Here is a 16,118-nt window from a genome sequence, read left to right as displayed (position 1 = left end):
GTTGTGGCCTCCTGGCTAGCGCTCCAGGACTGGCCCAGCAGAAAGACCTCGCCTGAAACACCCCTTTTTCTTCATCTTGAACCTTGAACTTGCAGTTTAAATCGGGGCTTCCTCTCACCAGACTTGTTTTCTTTATGAGGGAAACACAATCTCTCCAGCACCCAGGCTGGAAGAGCAGGCAAAGCAGTCTAACAGTGCTCTGTTTGTCGCGTTCACATCTTATGCAAAACCTCCTGAAATAAATCAGTCATCCTGCAAGCGGGAGGAGGCGGGGGCCAGAGTAGGAGGGAGAAGGTGGGGAGCCAGGGGATGGGACGCCCTGCCAAACGGGAAGAAATGCCCCAGCCGGCTCAGCCAAGCTGTTCCGTCCCCACTCCCCGCCCCCCCACCATCTATGGGACACCCTAGAGGATCCCATTGACCTCCTCATCACTTTGTCTGCCACCAGAGGGCGGCACACGCGGGCTCTGGCACCTGGCCTTCAATCTGTATGGCAGCTTCAGCAGGCCAAGCGTCTCCTGGCCTCCGAACTCACTGCCACACCTCCACGGTGCCTCTACCCTCTCAAAGGTCATATCTGGGGGAAATGCAAATTGGATGTTTCTTCTGAAATGTGACCTCTGCAAGGACAAGGGGGGCCTCTATGAATGTGGCCGGCTGGGGAAGTAGGGGCTTTGCACAAGCCTGGCTCTCACAAGCCTCAGGGTACTGAACTTGGGGAGGGAGAGATGGGAGGAGGGAGAGAGGAGGGAGGCAGGGAAAAACGGAAAAAAAAGGAGGGAGGAAAAGAGGGAAGAGAGAGAGAGGAGAGGAGGAGAGGGAGGGAGGGAAGGAAGGAAGGAGAGAGGAAGAAGGAAAATAAGGAAGGGAAGGAAGAAGGGAGGGAGGAAGAAAGAAAGAAGGAAGAGAAGGAAGGAAAAGGAGGGAAGGAATAAAAAAGGCAAGAGAAACGAAAGAAGAAAAAACCAAAGAGCCATGACTTCTCTCTGCAAAATCGAGTTTTATAAGTTAGTATTTTTTTAACTTTAATTTTTAAAATTTAATAATTTAGCCATCACTTTCTTTTTGTGCAGATGTTATTCAAAATTTCCAGCAAAATTCTGAATTTCTCTGCAGAGAGAAAGCGCTCCGCTCCAAGTGTCGAGGGTTAGAAATGAGAATTCGAAGTCTTGCGTCCTGGAAAGTTTTGATAAGCAAATACGGCTGAGCTCCCGCGCTCTCTTCATTGGCTGCTTCTTCACCGCCAGATTTTGACACAAATAATCAGATTGAAAATCAGGGAGGGGAACAGAAGAGGAAAAACACACAGAGAGACAGAGAAAAAAGGAGAAGTATCTATCTGTGCAAAGAGTCACACAGTTGACAGAGCGGAGGCCAGTCCCGAGACAGGTTTTGCAGTTCCCACCTCGGGAAGCTCCGGCAGAACCCAGGCGAGGGACAGCTCCGGGCAGGTGAGTGCTGGAGGATGCGTTTCTGCGCTTTTCTTTTGAAATGTGCCTGCGCGCCGCAGGTGGCTTCGCAGCAGGTTCCCTGGCTCCTCCTGCAGTCCTAGGAAGGGTGAGGTGGGCTGGAAAAGCTCTGGAAGGCAAAGAGCCAAGGGAGAAACAGGGTGAGGACGTAATCTCGTCTGAGACACTCTGCTAGGAATTGCACCTTTGCCGGCTGTGCAGAAACACTTTTCAAAATTTGATTTTAGGCTGACAGACGTCACCTTCGGGCACAAAGTCATACCCACAACCCAGCTGTCCCCGGGACCTGGGCAGTGCTCAGGGCGACACACTTCCAAGTGCCTGAGTTGTGTTCCCCCTTGGAGACGGTCCCAGACTCTGGGAGCTTAACTAAAGTTCCTGGGACACGTTTTTGTTGTTGTTGTTGTTGTTTTGTGTTTTTGTTTTTTGGTTTTTTTTTTTTTGAGACGGAGTCTCACTCTGTCGCCCAGGGTGGAGCACAGTGGCACGATCTCACTGAAACCTCTGCTTCACAAATTCAAGCAATTCTCATGCCTCAGCCTCCCAAGTAGCTGGGATTACAGGCACGTGTTATGACACCTGGCTAATTTTTGTATTTTTAGTAGAGACCAGTTTCACCATGTTGGCCAGGCTGGTCTCGAACTCTTGACCTCAAATGATCCACCCACCTCGGCCTCCCAAAGTGTTGGGATTACAGGCATTAGCCACTGTACCCAGCCAATTCCCAGGACATTTTGAGAGTCAGGCACTCTCCCCCTCCAGAGCCTACTAAGGGGAGATGACAAGGCTGTCCTCTCCCACACACTGCCCAGGCTCCAGGAACAATAGGATCAACCATGGGGAGGTACTATTTCAGCTCTCCTTTCCCTGTAGACTGTTGTTAGCCCTTTCCACCCATTTTTGTAGAAAAAAAAAAAAAAAAAACAAGTTTAAATGTTAAGGCATCTGGGGAGACATGTTGACTCTAAAATAGGACTTGTAAAGAGGAGGTCTGCAGAATTGACGTGGGTATGTGCCTGTGCACATTTTTCTGGGGAGAAAGTCCACAGCTTTCGTGAGTTCTTAGGGAGCAAATTCAGTTACAATCTGTGGGTGTGAGTCTGGTAGATATTAGAAGCTAGCCGAGCTGCACCTGACCGCCTGGACGCGCCTGCATGTTTCTTAGTAGGCAACAGGTAAAATATTTCTTCCAAGTCTAGCAAAGTGTCAAGTTTCTTGTCCTCAGAAGTGTTGCAGAAGGAATTCTTTGGACAAGAAAATGCATAATTCTCCTTGCTCTTTCTGTCAGATTTTGGTCTTCCTGAAGAGTGTTCTTGGGGAACATTGGAGAACTATACCTCGTTTAGGTTTGATTCATGGAATCACTCAAAACCAGTGCAGACCATTGCCGCAAAGCTTTAAGGAGGGCAGGGTAGGGTGGGTGGGAATCTTATTGGACAGTACAAGGATTTTCAAAGGCTCTGGGACCAGATGGCTCCAGAATACCCAGGGAAAACAGCCTGATCAAATGGAATTCTTCACTGTCTGTGCCGCAATATCCAGACCCTTGGTTGAAACAACAGCAAACGCCATCCCGCTTAGTCCAGAGGGAGGTTTTTTATGTGTTCCTTGCCAGGAATTCAAGCCAATGGGAGCTGCTTTAGTCTATAATATAGAGATATGCAGAAAGAGTTTCATTCACTCACTTTTCTTTTTATTTTGATAAAACACACATAACAACATTTACAATTTTAGCCATTTTCAAGTGTACCATTCAACGGTATTAAGTACATTCACATTTCTGTGTGACCGTCACCACCATCCATCCATCCACAGAACTGTTTCATCTTGTAAAGCTGAAACTTCATACCTATTACACAGTAACTTCCATTCCCTTCCCCTCCCACTGGCAACCTCCATCTTTTTCTGTCTCTACGAAATTGCCTATTTTAGGGGCTCATATAAGGAATCACACAGTATTTGTCCTTTTGTGACTGCCTTGCTTCACTTAGCATAAGTCCTTCAGGTTCTTCCATGTTGTAGCATGTCCAGCATTTCCTTTCTTTTTAAGGCCGAATAATGTTCAATCATACCGCTGGACCACATTTTGTTTGTTTGTTTGAGACAGAGTCTGTTGCAAGGCTGGAGTGTAACGGTGCGATCTTGGCTCACTGCAACCTCTGCCTCCCTGGTTCAAGCGATTCTCCTACCTCAGCCTCCTGAGTAGCTGGGCTTACAGGCACCCACCACCACATCTGGCTGATTTTTGTATTTTTAGCAGAGGCGGGGTTTCGCCATGTTGGCCAGGCTGGTCTCGAACTCCTGACCTCAGGTGATCTGCCCACCTCGGCCTCCTAAAGTGCTGGGATTACAGGCGTGAGCCACTCAGAGCAGCCATAGACCACGTGTTGTTCGGGCATTCATCTGCCATGAACACCTGGCTTGCTTCCACCTTTTGCCTATTGTGAATAGTGCTGCTATAAACATGAGTATGCAAATATCTATTTGAGTCTCTCCTTCCAATGATTTTGGGTCTATACCCAGAAGTAGATTCACTCCCTTTTGATATTGCATTCTCTGAGCTTTGGAGGAGACATGTGAGAACTCCTTCTAAATTTCAAATAAAAAGAATGATTTAGACCAGCCTGGGCAACATGACAAAACCCTGTCTCTACAAAAAGTACAAAAATTAGCCAGGTGTGGTGGCGCACGCCTGTAGTCCCAGCTACTCGAGAAGCTGAGATGGGAGGATCGCTTGGGGCTGGGAGGTGGAGGTTACAATGGGCCAAGATCAAACCACTGCACTGCAGCCCAGGTGACAGAGTGAGACCCTGTCTCAAAATAATAATAATGATGACGATGATGATGATAATGATTACTTTCTGCTGGGGCCCCTGGGCCTGACCTGGGTGCATTTTCCCCTTACTCCTCCTTGGACAAGTCTTGTTATTTCCCCTTGAGTCTTTGTTTTTTTTTTTTTTTTTTTTTTTTTTTTTGAGACAGAGTCTCATACTGTCACCCAGACCGGAGTGCAGTGGCGCCATCTTGGCTCACCACAATCTTCACCTTCTGGGTTCCAGTGATTCTCCTGCCTCAGCCTCCCAAGTAGCTGGAATTACAGGTGTCCACCACCACACCCAGCTAAGTTTTATCTCTTTAGTAAAGACAGGGTTGCCTGTCTTTACCATGTTGGCCAGGCCGGTCTTAAACTCCTGACTTCAGGTGATCTGCCTGCCTTGGCCTCCCAAAGTGCTGGGATTACAGGCATAAGCCACCACACCCGGCCTCCCTTGAGTCTTTAAACATAAAGGAAGTCAAAAGGGTCCTCTGTAGTTGACCCTGAGAACCAGCTGAGTCTTACCCAACCTTCCCAAAAACGGAACCCGAGTGACAAGTCTTTTAGTCAAGGTGGTTCAATCTCTCACTGAAGGTCAACGAATTCTACGTGGGATTTTAGAGCAAAAGGGAAGTTTAGAAATCTCTTACCCCAACCGTCCCTTTTGAGAGATAGGAAAACCAAGCCCCAGGTTGGTGGCTGATGTGGTCACAAACTCCAGGACCCCAAATCAGACTCAATTCCTTGGGCAACACAAGGGGCCTCATTACAGGGACAGCACAGGCCTGTTGATCCAAGTCCTACTGGAAGTTAGGGCGCTGGCTCCTGCCAGGGTGCAGGGTCGCCTGTCTTCAAGAAGCACTGACTGAGATTCTGACTCAGGGTCAGTGGGGCTCTACCAGGATCGGGGGTTATGACGTGATGTTAACAGTGGGCCTCTTTCCGGAGGTCCGATACTATCAGGGCCTCTGTTTTATGAAGAAATCCTAAGCTTCTTTCATAATCTCTGCTCTTAGCTCTTTCTCAGCACGGAGTTCGTGTGAATCAAAACCAAGTGGTTGTTAATTAACTACAGTATAGGTGATTGGTTCCTGTTTTTTCTTTAAAAAAAAAAAAAAAACCTCTCCTAACAGGGGCCAAAAGGAAGTTCACCAGGTGCATTTGGCCCCCCTGTAAACCGGAGGGCTCGACCGTGGCGTTGGCTGTGTCCCTGTCACTTGCCAGGCTCAGGGGAGAGCACACTGGGGTAGGCAAGAGAGGGGGTGTGGGGCTCAGGCGAGATCACTAGAGTAGGCATGAGAATCACCTTCCTGAAGCTGGAGAACTCCAGAAGCCAGCCCCACCCTGCACTGTGCCTAAGTGAAAAGTGCTTGGCCAGGGCTCGTGAGTGCTAGAAAGTGTCCTCATTGTGGGTGTTGGAGTCAGTTGACCTGAGGTCTCCTTGGGCCCTGAGCCCAAACGAAGATCAATGCTTCCAGAAGGGAAATCTGTCCCTGGCCTGGCCCCACTGACACTCTTCAGAGCCACGTGGGTCTTTTAGGAGCCTGGAAAAGACTTGGGGGTCAGAGGGTTTGATTTTTCTCGCTTTTTTTTTTTTTTTTTTTTTTTGAGACGGTGTCTGGCTGATGCGATCTCAGCTCACTGCAACCTCCGCCTCCCGGGTTCAAGCAATTCTCCTGCCTCAGCCTCCTGAGTAGCTGGGACTATAGCGCGCGCCACCACGCCCAGCTAATTTTTGTATTTTTAGTAGGGACGAGGTTTCCCTGTGTTGGCCAGGCTGGTCTTGAACTCCTGATCTCGTGATCTGCCCACCTCGGCCTCCCAAAGCGCTGGGATTACAGGCATGAGCCACCGCGCCCGGCCTGATTTTTCTCCCCTCTTGCCCCAGCACCCCGCATTTCCCTCTGTACTGCACGTGGTGTTCACCAGGTGCTGTGAGGACCTCTGACAGTGCTGGGTGGCACAGTGGCTCGAGAGTAAAATCCTAACAGGCCAGGAGCCCTGGGTCGGTGTCACTTTCCTCTCTACACCTCAGTTTTCCTACCTGCAACCTGGGAAGACACTGCTTGACGCGGGCATGTGAGGGAGTTTCAAACTGCTGTTTTCATCCCTAGCACATCGGCTCCACTCCCTCTGTGGAGAGAAAGCCATGCCGGGCACTGCCCAGCACTTGGCACCCAGTCTGCACCGAGTAACTCCCCACCTCCTGGGCTGAAAGTCAAGAGCATGGAGGCCTGGGGCCAGACAGACCCCAGTCCCGCCCTGCTCACTCTGCCCCAGGGTCCTGAGCCCTCCAGGCCTCAGCTCCTCCTTTATGAAATGGGACAGCAGCAGGACTCAGCATCTGGATCGAGCATCAGGATTAAAGGTGTAATAAACACCTTTAACAGCCTCCTGCCAGAAGGGTTGACCGGTGCCTCCTATCACAGAAGCCTCGGCGAGTACCTTTGGTTCTAGCTGATTTCCTCATAAATATTATGGGGGAAAAAGATCATCTTTTGATATTTTGATAGGCAAACCATGCCCCTCACAGGCCCCCTCAAAACAAAGTGCGAGGGGAACCCCGCACCCCCAGCCCTCCTCCTGCTCCCTGGGTCCCCTCCTTTCCCCCTAGGGTCTGGCGTCCCCAGGGTCTTTCTTGAAGCATAGAAGAGTTAGAAGCGGGAAGGAAGGGGGGTGTGGGGAGCCCTGGTGAAGGAGGGGGAGGAGGCAGGAGGAGGAAGACGTGTCCCTGGGAGATAAGGCCGTGGGCTGCCCCCGGCCCGAGCCTGTGTTCAGAGAGCCGAGCATCTGACCGCGGGAAGGGACCCCAGAGGCCTTCAAGGTCCTTTCTCCTAATTTTAGAGCTCAGAGAGTACAGGGCCTTGAGCGTGGCCCTGGCTTCGGGGAGCTGCTGCAGCCCTTGGCACAGGGCTCACCCTGTCCTTTGAAGGCACCTGCAGTGGGCTGGGCGCTGGGATGCGGGGATGGGCACATGCTGAGCGCCTCCCATGCTCGCTCCTGATGGATAAAGGTCCTTTCTCACTCCCCACAATCCCATGGGGTTGGATTGGGATCCCCATTTAGCAGATATGGCCACTGAGGCTTGGTGATGAGTCTTACAGCAGGCAAGGGCTGGGCCTGAGCTTGGCCCTCTGTGCAGAGCCCCCGGTCCAAACTCTTGATGTCCCCAGGCTCTGGGCCAGGGGGAAGCAGGCCTGGGCACAGTCAGGTCCCTCTTCTGCCTAGCTCTGGGTCATCCCTTTGGGGAAGGGGTGAGTCCCTGGCCCTTTTCCAAGCTGCATTCTCTAATCTCCCACCTCCCACCCTGCTCCTGGGCCAAGGCCTTATCGCCCTGGCCCTCACTGCTGTTCTGAAGCAGCTGTGATCCCTTTCCCGCCTTCTGTGGACCCTATCACCCCTGCAGCCTTGCATGGTGGCTGGCCCAAGGGGATGAGGGTTGGGACTCTTCCGAGGCCTCAGGCGTGGGCCTGGTGTTGGTCTGGGTGCAGCATGGGGGCAGAAAAGATAGAGGACCACAAGATGATGCTCTCCAGGATCCCCCAGGGGAGCCTCGCAGGCTGAGTGCAGGGATGTGAACCATTCTGGGGGCCAGGCGGGGCTCTCAGTTCCAGAGGGCTCTGCAGGGGAAGCCAGGAGTCCTGGGGTGGTCAGATTGGTCCAGCCCTGTCACTCCCCAACCCTACCTGGGATGGTCCCCTGACTGATGTGGTCCTTGGTTTGTTCCCCCACTCCCTGACCGGTGGGGTCAGTTGTGATGCTGGGCTGCCTACGGAAGCTGGAGGATATTCACCTCTTCTCCTGTGTCCCTGAAACTTCAGGCCTCCAGGTGCAGTGGAGTGGGGGCTCCTCTCAGGTCTTGAGTCCCCCCATCCCATTCCTCAGAGAGAGAAGGCCCCTGTCTCTCTAGGGAACATAGTCTGGGCCAGGGCTCTGGACAAGGCGCAGCCCTGCTCTGGCAGCAGTGGCTTGTAGCTTGCAGGAGCACGTGGATTGGCAATGTCCCCTCGTTTGCTTCAGCTTCTCTGCCAGAGCCCCCTGTGATAGACACTGAGCACCTGTGATGCGCTTGTCAGCACTGCAAGCCTGGACATCCCCCCTTACAGCAAAGGGAATAGGCCCAGAGAGGTTAAGTGTCTGTCCCAGATTGCACAGCAAGTGAGCTGAGATTCTAATCCATGAACCACTGATTCCAAAACCTAAGCTCAGACCATCTGTTTCTGTGGCCTCTGAAGGTGAATCTCACTGGTACCCAAATGTAACTTTCTAGAATTGGGGTCCACCGGTGTGTCACAGAGGGAGACCTTAGCCCCTGCCTTTCCTTTTCTGCTCCATTGCAGCCCAGATCATGCCAATGGGAGCAGGCTTGTCTGAGCATTTTCTTTTTTTTTTTTTTTTTTTTGTTTGTTTTGAGATGGAGTCTCACTCTGTCGCCCGGGCTGGAGTGCAGTGGCCGGATCTCAGCTCACTGCAAGCTCCGCCTCCCGGGTTTACGCCATTCTCCTGCCTCAGCCTCCCGAGTAGCTGGGACTACAGGCACCTGCCACCTCGCCTGGCTAGCTTTTTGTATTTTTTAGTAGAGATGGGGTTTCACCATGTTAGCCAGGATGGTCTCGATCTCCTGACCTCGTGATCCGCCCGTCTCGGCCTCCCAAAGTGCTGGGATTACAGGCTTGAGCCACCGCACCAGGCCTGTCTGAGCATTTTCTGGGGGGCGGTGCATTTGTTTCCTGGTGAAGGAGCAGTGAGGGAAGTTAGGATTTGTAGCTGCCATAACAAAATAGCACAAACAGGTGACTTAAAAACAACAGAAATTTATTCTTTCATGGTGCTGGGGTCTAGAAATCCAAAATCGAGGTGTCCACAAAGTGGATTCTTTCTGGAGACTCCGGGTGAGAGTGTTTCGTGCCCCTCTCCGAGTTCTGGCAGCTGTCAGCACTGCCTGGCATTCTCTGGCTGATAGAAGCATCACTCTCTGCTCTGTTGTCACACGACATGCTCCCTGGGTGTCTGTGTCCCTGGGTCCAAATTTCCGTCTTCTTATAAGGACACTAGTCGTCTTGGATTGAGGGTCCATCCGAACCCGGAATGACCTCGTCATAAGTTGATTACATCTGCAAAGACACACTCTTACTCGTAAGGTCACACTCACAGGTTCTGGGTGGACATGAACTTTGGGGCCCACTCTTCAAGCCAGTAGAGCCGGTGTTTGAGCTCAGGAGGAGGTTCTGAGATATGGGGGGTATTGCTCTCTTGTCCTTCCCAACCGCTCCCATCCCTCCCTCTTGCAGGTGTGGGGTGCACACTGAAAATGCCACGCTCCTTCCTGGTGAAGAGCAAGAAGGCTCACACCTACCACCAGCCCCGTGTGCAGGAGGATGAACCGCTCTGGTCTCCTGCCCTTGCCCCGGGTGAGTCAGAGCCAAGGCTGGCGCCCCGCTGCACCCACCGGGGGCTTTCTGCTCTGCGTGATGGGGGTGCAGCAGCGTCCCTCCTGCAGCAGCCTCTTCTTCCAAGTCTGGAAGCAGGAGTGCAGTAAATGTGGGTTGCAGATGAAAGGAGTAGATGAATGAATGATGCCCTCGTCCCTTCTGCCCTGTTGGGGAGATGAGAGTGTCGGGTTGGAGCCAGTAGTCAGTTACTGACACGTGGGGCCTCACTGGATGCTCAATCTAGGACTGGAGTTGGGTTGCTCAGAAAAACGGACTGGTCCAAAGTCTTCCCCAGGGTCTCCTCCTGGCCTCTTCTCGTCCCCCTGCCCTGGGCAGAGCCCGGGAGTATGAGCCGCCAGAAGCAGCCGCAAGTGGATGTCTATCTGAGCCTCCTCCTCCTAGGGAGGGTGGGCCCTCCTTGCTCCCTCTGGGCTTCCCAGAAGCTGCGGCTATTGATGCTGATGGTCCTATCTCCCTACAGTGCCCAGAGACCAGGCCCCGAGCAACGGCCCTGTCCTTAGCACCCTATTCCCAAACCAGTGCCTGGACTGGACCAACTTCAAACGAGAGTCGGAGCTGGAGCAGGACCAGAACTTGGCCAGGATGGCCCCGGCACCAGGTACCCAGCTGCGACCCCCTGTCATTCCCCAGGGAGTGCCAAGGGGAGGAGCGATGAAGGGACTCTTGCAGCACAGCCCCTTGGGGCCCTGGAGTCAGGAAGGACCCACAAAGTCACTGGATGCAGCCCGGGCTCTGTGGCTTCCACTTGGGCCTCCCAGACAGGCAGCTAATTCCCAGATGCGGGTTAGGGGAGGGAAGAGGTAAGAAGCAGCAGCTGGGCCGGTCCATGCAAGGGGTGAGGTGGGCACTCTGGAGTGAGGGTGGGGGCGTTTCCGGACTGGAAAAGCTAAGGAGCCACAGGGACACAGACATCCCCAGCAGTAAGTATTTGGGTTGACACCCTGAAACCCTCCGCATGAGGTGATGAAGGTGGTGGTGGGTGGTGGAGGGTGGTGGGAAGTGGGTGCCCTGTGTTTATTTTATTTCATTTTATTTTTTGAGACACGGTCTCACTCTGTTGCCCAGGCTGGAGTGCAGTGGCACGATCTCAGCTCACTGCAACCTCCACCTCCCCGGTTCAGGTGATTCTCCTGCCTCATCCTCCCTGGTAGCTGGGATTACAGGTGTGAGCCACCACACCTGGCTAATTTTTGTATCTTTTGGTAGAGACAGGGTTTCACCATGTTGGTCCGGCCGGTCTCAAACTCCTGACCTCAAGTGATCCTCCTGCCTTGGCCTCCCAAAGTGCTGGAATTGCAGGCGTGAGCCACCGTGCCCAGCCCCCTGTGTTTAAATGAGTAACCAGGCGTGTGTCCCTATCTCCACAGAGGGCCCCATTGTGCTGTCCCGACCCCAGGATGGGGACTCTCCACTGTCCGACTCACCCCCATTCTACAAGCCCAGCTTCTCCTGGGACATCCTGGCCTCAACGTATGGCCACAGCTACCGGCAGGCCCCCTCCACCATGCAGTCAGCCTTCCTGGAGCACTCCGTCAGCCTGTACGGCAGTCCTCTGGTGCCCAGCACGGAGCCCGCCTTGGACTTCAGCCTCCGCTACTCCCCGGGCATGGACGCGTACCACTGTGTGAAGTGCAACAAGGTGGGCAGTGGGGGGTGTGGGTGGGCACCTGGGCCCTGCTCTGTGCACTCCCTCTCAGCGCACTGGCAGCTCTGGGTGTTCCCTGTGCTGTGAACCTTGGGACTCTGGTGGATTAATGATCAAAACATTCGCCCTCATCACCATTCATTGAGCTCTGACCATGTGCCTGGCCCTGTGCTAAGCAGTTGACAGGCATGAGTGGCAGGAGGCAGATGAAGGGTTAAGGTTCAGAGAGGTTAAGTCACTTCCAGGATCAGACAGCAAGTAGCTATCAGAACCAGCATTCAAACCTGGCTCTGGCCAACTCCAGCTCTTAACCACCGGGCCATTCAGCCTCTAGAGGAGGCAAGGAGGGGGCTCCAGATCCGCTCTCTCACACCCAACTTTGTAGATGGGAGACTGAGCCACAGAGAGGAAAAGGGACCTCCGTGGGACACACAGCAAACAAGCAGCAGAACTGGCAATCCAGTGTCCCTTCCTCTGTGCACCCTGCCTTGGCCAAAGCTGGGCATGGAAGAGACCATGGGACCCCAGGCCTGTTCCCCTCTCTGCAGCCCCCAGTGGCCTCACACGCTGCCCCTGCTCCCAGGTCTTCTCCACCCCTCACGGGCTCGAAGTGCATGTGCGACGCTCCCACAGTGGGACCCGGCCCTTTGCCTGTGACGTCTGCGGCAAAACCTTCGGCCACGCCGTAAGCCTGGAGCAGCACACGCACGTCCACTCCCAGGTGGGCACCTGGCCTAGCGCGGGACTCCCAGCCCCACTCCTTTTCTGTGCTTCCCCAGGGAGCCTGGGGGCTGCGGCTGGGTCCCTCCCCCTGCTCCTGGGGGTGACACAGATTGGGAGGGGTCCCCTAGTACCCACCTCCCTGAGTCTGGGTCTCCAACACCTGCCTTTAACAGACTTCCTACCCTTAACTAAACCACTGTGCAGACCACAACCATCCCTGCCTCAAGGAACTCACTCTGGGTTAATGGTCATGAAATGTGAACCCCTAAAAAACCTCTGAGATCAATCAGCCCATCAGTCAATCAACAAACATTTATTGAGTTTTATTTTAAGCGGTATACTGTGAAGATTACAAGGAAAAAATCCCACAGGAGGCCAACGAGGCTCCAAGCCCCAGTTTCACCTCAGAGGCAAAGATGAGGGGTTCCTGGGTCCTGCTCCTCCAGGCCCTACCCTCCAGGCCACCCCAATGGAGTGTCCTATTCCGCAGGGGATCCCGGCCGGGTCCAGTCCTGCGCCTGCGCCTGATCCCCCGGGGCCTCGTTTCCTCCGGCAGGAGCGCAGCTTCGAGTGCCGCATGTGCGGCAAGGCCTTCAAGCGCTCGTCCACGCTGTCCACCCACCTGCTCATCCACTCAGACACGCGGCCCTACCCCTGCCAGTTCTGCGGCAAGCGTTTCCACCAGAAGTCGGACATGAAGAAACATACCTACATCCACACAGGTGAGTGAGTCTCACCTGCCTGCGCCCCGGGGCAGAGCACCCCCACCTTTCCCTGAGAGATGCATCAGAGGCTGCCAGCCTGAGGCTGGGGGTGGGGTCTAGTTACAAAGTCGAAGGCCACTGATGATGGAGGGCTGGGCGCCTGTGCTGCTTAAGTGCACTTAATGCATGGAAAAATTACAGGAAGGAAACAGCAAAATCTCAACACTGGTGATCTCATGGCAGAAGTGAGACTGGTAGTCGAATTGCTCATTCATTTGTTCGCTCATTCACTCACTCACTTGCTCATTCATTTGTTCACTCATTTGCTCATTTATTCACACATTGTCTCACTCGTTTGCTCATTCATTTGTCCATTCATTTGTTCATTTGTCCATTCATTTGTTCATCCATTCATTCATTCATTCGCTCATTCATTTGTTCATTCATTCTCTCACTCATTTGCTGATTCATTTGTTCACTCACTCATTTATTTGCTTATTCATTTGTTCACTCATTCATTCATTTGCTCATTCATTTGTTCACTCATTCATTCATTTGCTCATTCATTTGTTCACTCATTCATTTGCTTATTCATTTGTTCACTCATTCATTCATTCATTTGCTCATTCATTCCCTCCTTGCTATTAGCTGAGTGCTTCTTTTGTGCCAGGTGTACCAGACTTGGAAATGTGTTGATAAACAAGATGAGTCGGCTGACGCCCCTAACCATGCTATAATCCGGTAGGGGTGGGAGGAGGGTCCAAGCTGTGCCTTTGCTTCTCTCTCCTTTCTAATTATTTTCTAAAGTGAATGTGAGTTGGCCACGAGAGAAAACATAGAGACTTATTGGAAAATGAACCCGGGGGCGGGGCAGTGGAGCTGCAGGCCCGGTGAAGAGGCCCTGACCCCGCCCTTGCTGTGCTGCGCTCCCCTCCCTGCAGGTGAGAAGCCGCACAAGTGCCAGGTGTGCGGAAAGGCCTTCAGCCAGAGCTCCAACCTCATCACCCACAGCCGCAAGCACACAGGCTTCAAGCCCTTCAGCTGTGAGCTGTGCACCAAAGGCTTCCAGCGCAAGGTGGACCTGCGGCGGCACCGCGAGAGCCAGCACAATCTCAAGTGAGGCTGCGCCGGCTCTCAGCTCCTGGCCAGCCTGCCCTGCGGTCCTGTCACCTGGAGGCCAGCCTCTCATGCCCAAATCTCCAGTCTTCTGGAGGTGGGACTGGACAGGAGTCTTCCAGCTTGTTTTGAGACTCACAAAATTGTTGTGCGACCTTGGGCAAGTCACTCTCCTTCTGTGGATCAACATTTCTCCTGCTGCCAAGTATGGGAGCCTGGCTGGGTCTTTCTGAGCAGAAGTTGTTTCCAGGTGTGCTCAGGCGCCTTCCTCTAGCAGAGCACAGAAAGCTAGAATACCCGCAGGGAGACCGGGATGCGGAGAGTAGACGACCAGAGCTAGGACTCACAGACAGACCCTCTGCCTGCCTGCTGCCCACTGAGCTGGGACCTGGTCACCTTGGGTTTTAGCGGACCTCTTTCTGGCTGCAACGGCCAGAGTCGGAGCTGCCTCCCACCCCAGTCAGAGGCCTGGCACCCCCTCTGCTTCGGCCAGATGTGCTGGCTGACCCCGACTTCTGACCAGCGCTCAGCTGGCCACTGAGGATTCCAGCTCTACAACCAGGCCATGAGGCTGGAGAAGCTGGCAGTTATTGCTGTCAAAAGCCTGTTCTGTCAATTGCTGTCAATAAAATTAAAGATACAGATTTGCCGTCATGTGACCAGCATTAATTGCCTATGAGGTCCAGGGTACTGCAGGGGGCTTTGGGGGATGATGGGGGGAGGCTTGAGGAGCAGAGAAAGCTATGGAGGCACTCATAGGCAAGTTGTGGAGACCAGTATTCAGCCCCCACGTGCACAGACCCACTGAAAAGCCGGTAGCAAGCAGAAGGGGCCCATGCGACAAGACCACAGGGGTGGGCAAGGCTAGTGCAGCTGGGGCGGCATCCGTTTCCTGTGGCTGCTGTGACAAATGACCACAAACTTAGTGGCTTAAAACAACACACAATTATTCGCTTACAATTCTAGAGCCAGAAACTCAAAATGAGTCTCATGGGGCTAAATCAAGGTGTTAGCAGGACTGCGTTCCTACAGGAGGCTCCCAGGAGAGTCTGTTTTCCAGTCCCTTTCACCTTCCCAAGGCCGTCTGTATTCCTCTGATCTTGGCCCCTTCCTCTGCCTTCAAAGCGCATCACTCGGACCTCTGCTTCTGCCTCCATCTTTGTCTTCTGCCTTCGACCTTCTTACCTCTCTCTTATAAGGACGCTTCTGATTACACTGAGCTCAGGTATAAATCGTCCCATCTCAAGATCCTGAACGTAATCACAGTGGTCGGCTAAATAATGACCGCAAAGATGATATCTACATCCTAAGCCTGGAACTTGTGAGCGGGACGTTATAGGGCAAAAGGTCCTAACCCCAGAACCTGTGAGTGTAACGTTATAGGGCAAAAGGGACTTTGCAGGTGTGATGAAGTTAAGCCTGGTGCTGCACCTGTCTAGCTGTGTGACTTCAGGTGAGTTCCTGAACCTCTCTGGGGCTCAGCTTCCTCCTCTGTAAAATGGTAAACACAGCAGTCCCTTCCACTGATTCGCTGAGACCATTCTTACCAAGTGGCATGAAGGGCCAGCCCAGCATGTAGTAAGTGCTGCCGAGTTGTGAACATCCCTTTTTGAAGTCCTGTCCATCCTACAAGGCCCACTTAGCCGTCTCCTCCATGAAGCTTCCCTCGGTCATCCAGCCAGGAGGTCTTCTCTCTCCTCTGATACTGAGAAACTCAGTCTCCTTGTTTACAGCTTAGGAGCCATTGAATGTGGAATGCAATTATGTGTGGATAACTTCAGGAGGTCTTCTGTCTGAGCTCCAGCCGCACCCACCCCACCCCCTGCATCCTGCACCAATCCTATGCCTGGCCCACAGCCATGGACACCTCTGATTGAGCTTGCAGGTACTGAGCTAAGCCAAGGGTTTCCACACATTGTCTCTAACCCACACAACCCTCTACGATGGAATGCCATTCTCCCATTTTACAGATGGGGCAACTGAGGCCCAGAGAGGTCAACCATTAATAAAAAAACATAGATATGGGCCAGGCGCTCACACCTGTAATCCCAGCACCTTGGGAGACCAAGGCAGGCAGATCACTTGAGGTCAAGAGTTCGAGACCCTCCTGGCCAACATGGTGAAACCCCGTCTCTACTCAAAATACAAAAATTAGCTGGGCATGGTGGCACGTGCCTGTAATCCCAGCTACTT

General features: G+C 53.1%; 1 protein-coding gene across 4 annotated transcripts; it reads left to right on the top strand.

Moving 5' to 3' along the window:
- The first annotated feature begins 442 nt into the window (after window positions 1–442).
- GFI1B (growth factor independent 1B transcriptional repressor) lies at window positions 443–14,574 on the top strand. Of its 4 annotated transcripts, none has more exons than XM_023189013.1 (8): window positions 443–570; window positions 1,074–1,451; window positions 9,576–9,695; window positions 10,198–10,335; window positions 11,105–11,376; window positions 11,966–12,103; window positions 12,596–12,827; window positions 13,751–14,572. In XM_023189013.1, exons 3-8 carry the CDS (start codon window positions 9,596–9,598, stop codon window positions 13,927–13,929), a joined length of 1,059 nt encoding a protein of 352 aa, XP_023044781.1. In that variant the 5' UTR covers window positions 443–570; window positions 1,074–1,451; window positions 9,576–9,595; the 3' UTR covers window positions 13,930–14,572. The 4 variants fall into 4 exon arrangements, with proteins under 4 accessions (XP_023044781.1, XP_023044780.1, XP_023044783.1 ...); XM_023189012.1 differs by having other exon boundaries at window positions 471–705; XM_023189015.1 differs by having other exon boundaries at window positions 475–705; window positions 12,662–12,827; window positions 13,751–14,574.
- The last annotated feature ends 1,544 nt before the right edge of the window (window positions 14,575–16,118 follow it).

Source organism: Piliocolobus tephrosceles, chromosome 14 (assembly GCF_002776525.5).
Source record: "Piliocolobus tephrosceles isolate RC106 chromosome 14, ASM277652v3, whole genome shotgun sequence".
In the NCBI taxonomy this organism is placed as follows: domain Eukaryota; kingdom Metazoa; phylum Chordata; class Mammalia; order Primates; family Cercopithecidae; genus Piliocolobus; species Piliocolobus tephrosceles.
The sequence above is the reverse complement of the archived record's forward strand: the minus strand, read 5'-3'. Positions and strand labels throughout refer to the sequence as shown.

Coding starts and splice junctions, on each gene's coding strand:
- GFI1B (XM_023189013.1), top strand. CDS start 9,596: ATGCCACGCTCCTTCCTGGTGAAGAGCAAGAAGGCTCACACCTACCAC. Junction 11,377..11,965: donor ACTGTGTGAAGTGCAACAAG/GTGGGCAGTGGG, acceptor CCCTGCTCCCAG/GTCTTCTCCACCCCTCACGG. Junction 12,828..13,750: donor ACATACCTACATCCACACAG/GTGAGTGAGTCT, acceptor CCCTCCCTGCAG/GTGAGAAGCCGCACAAGTGC.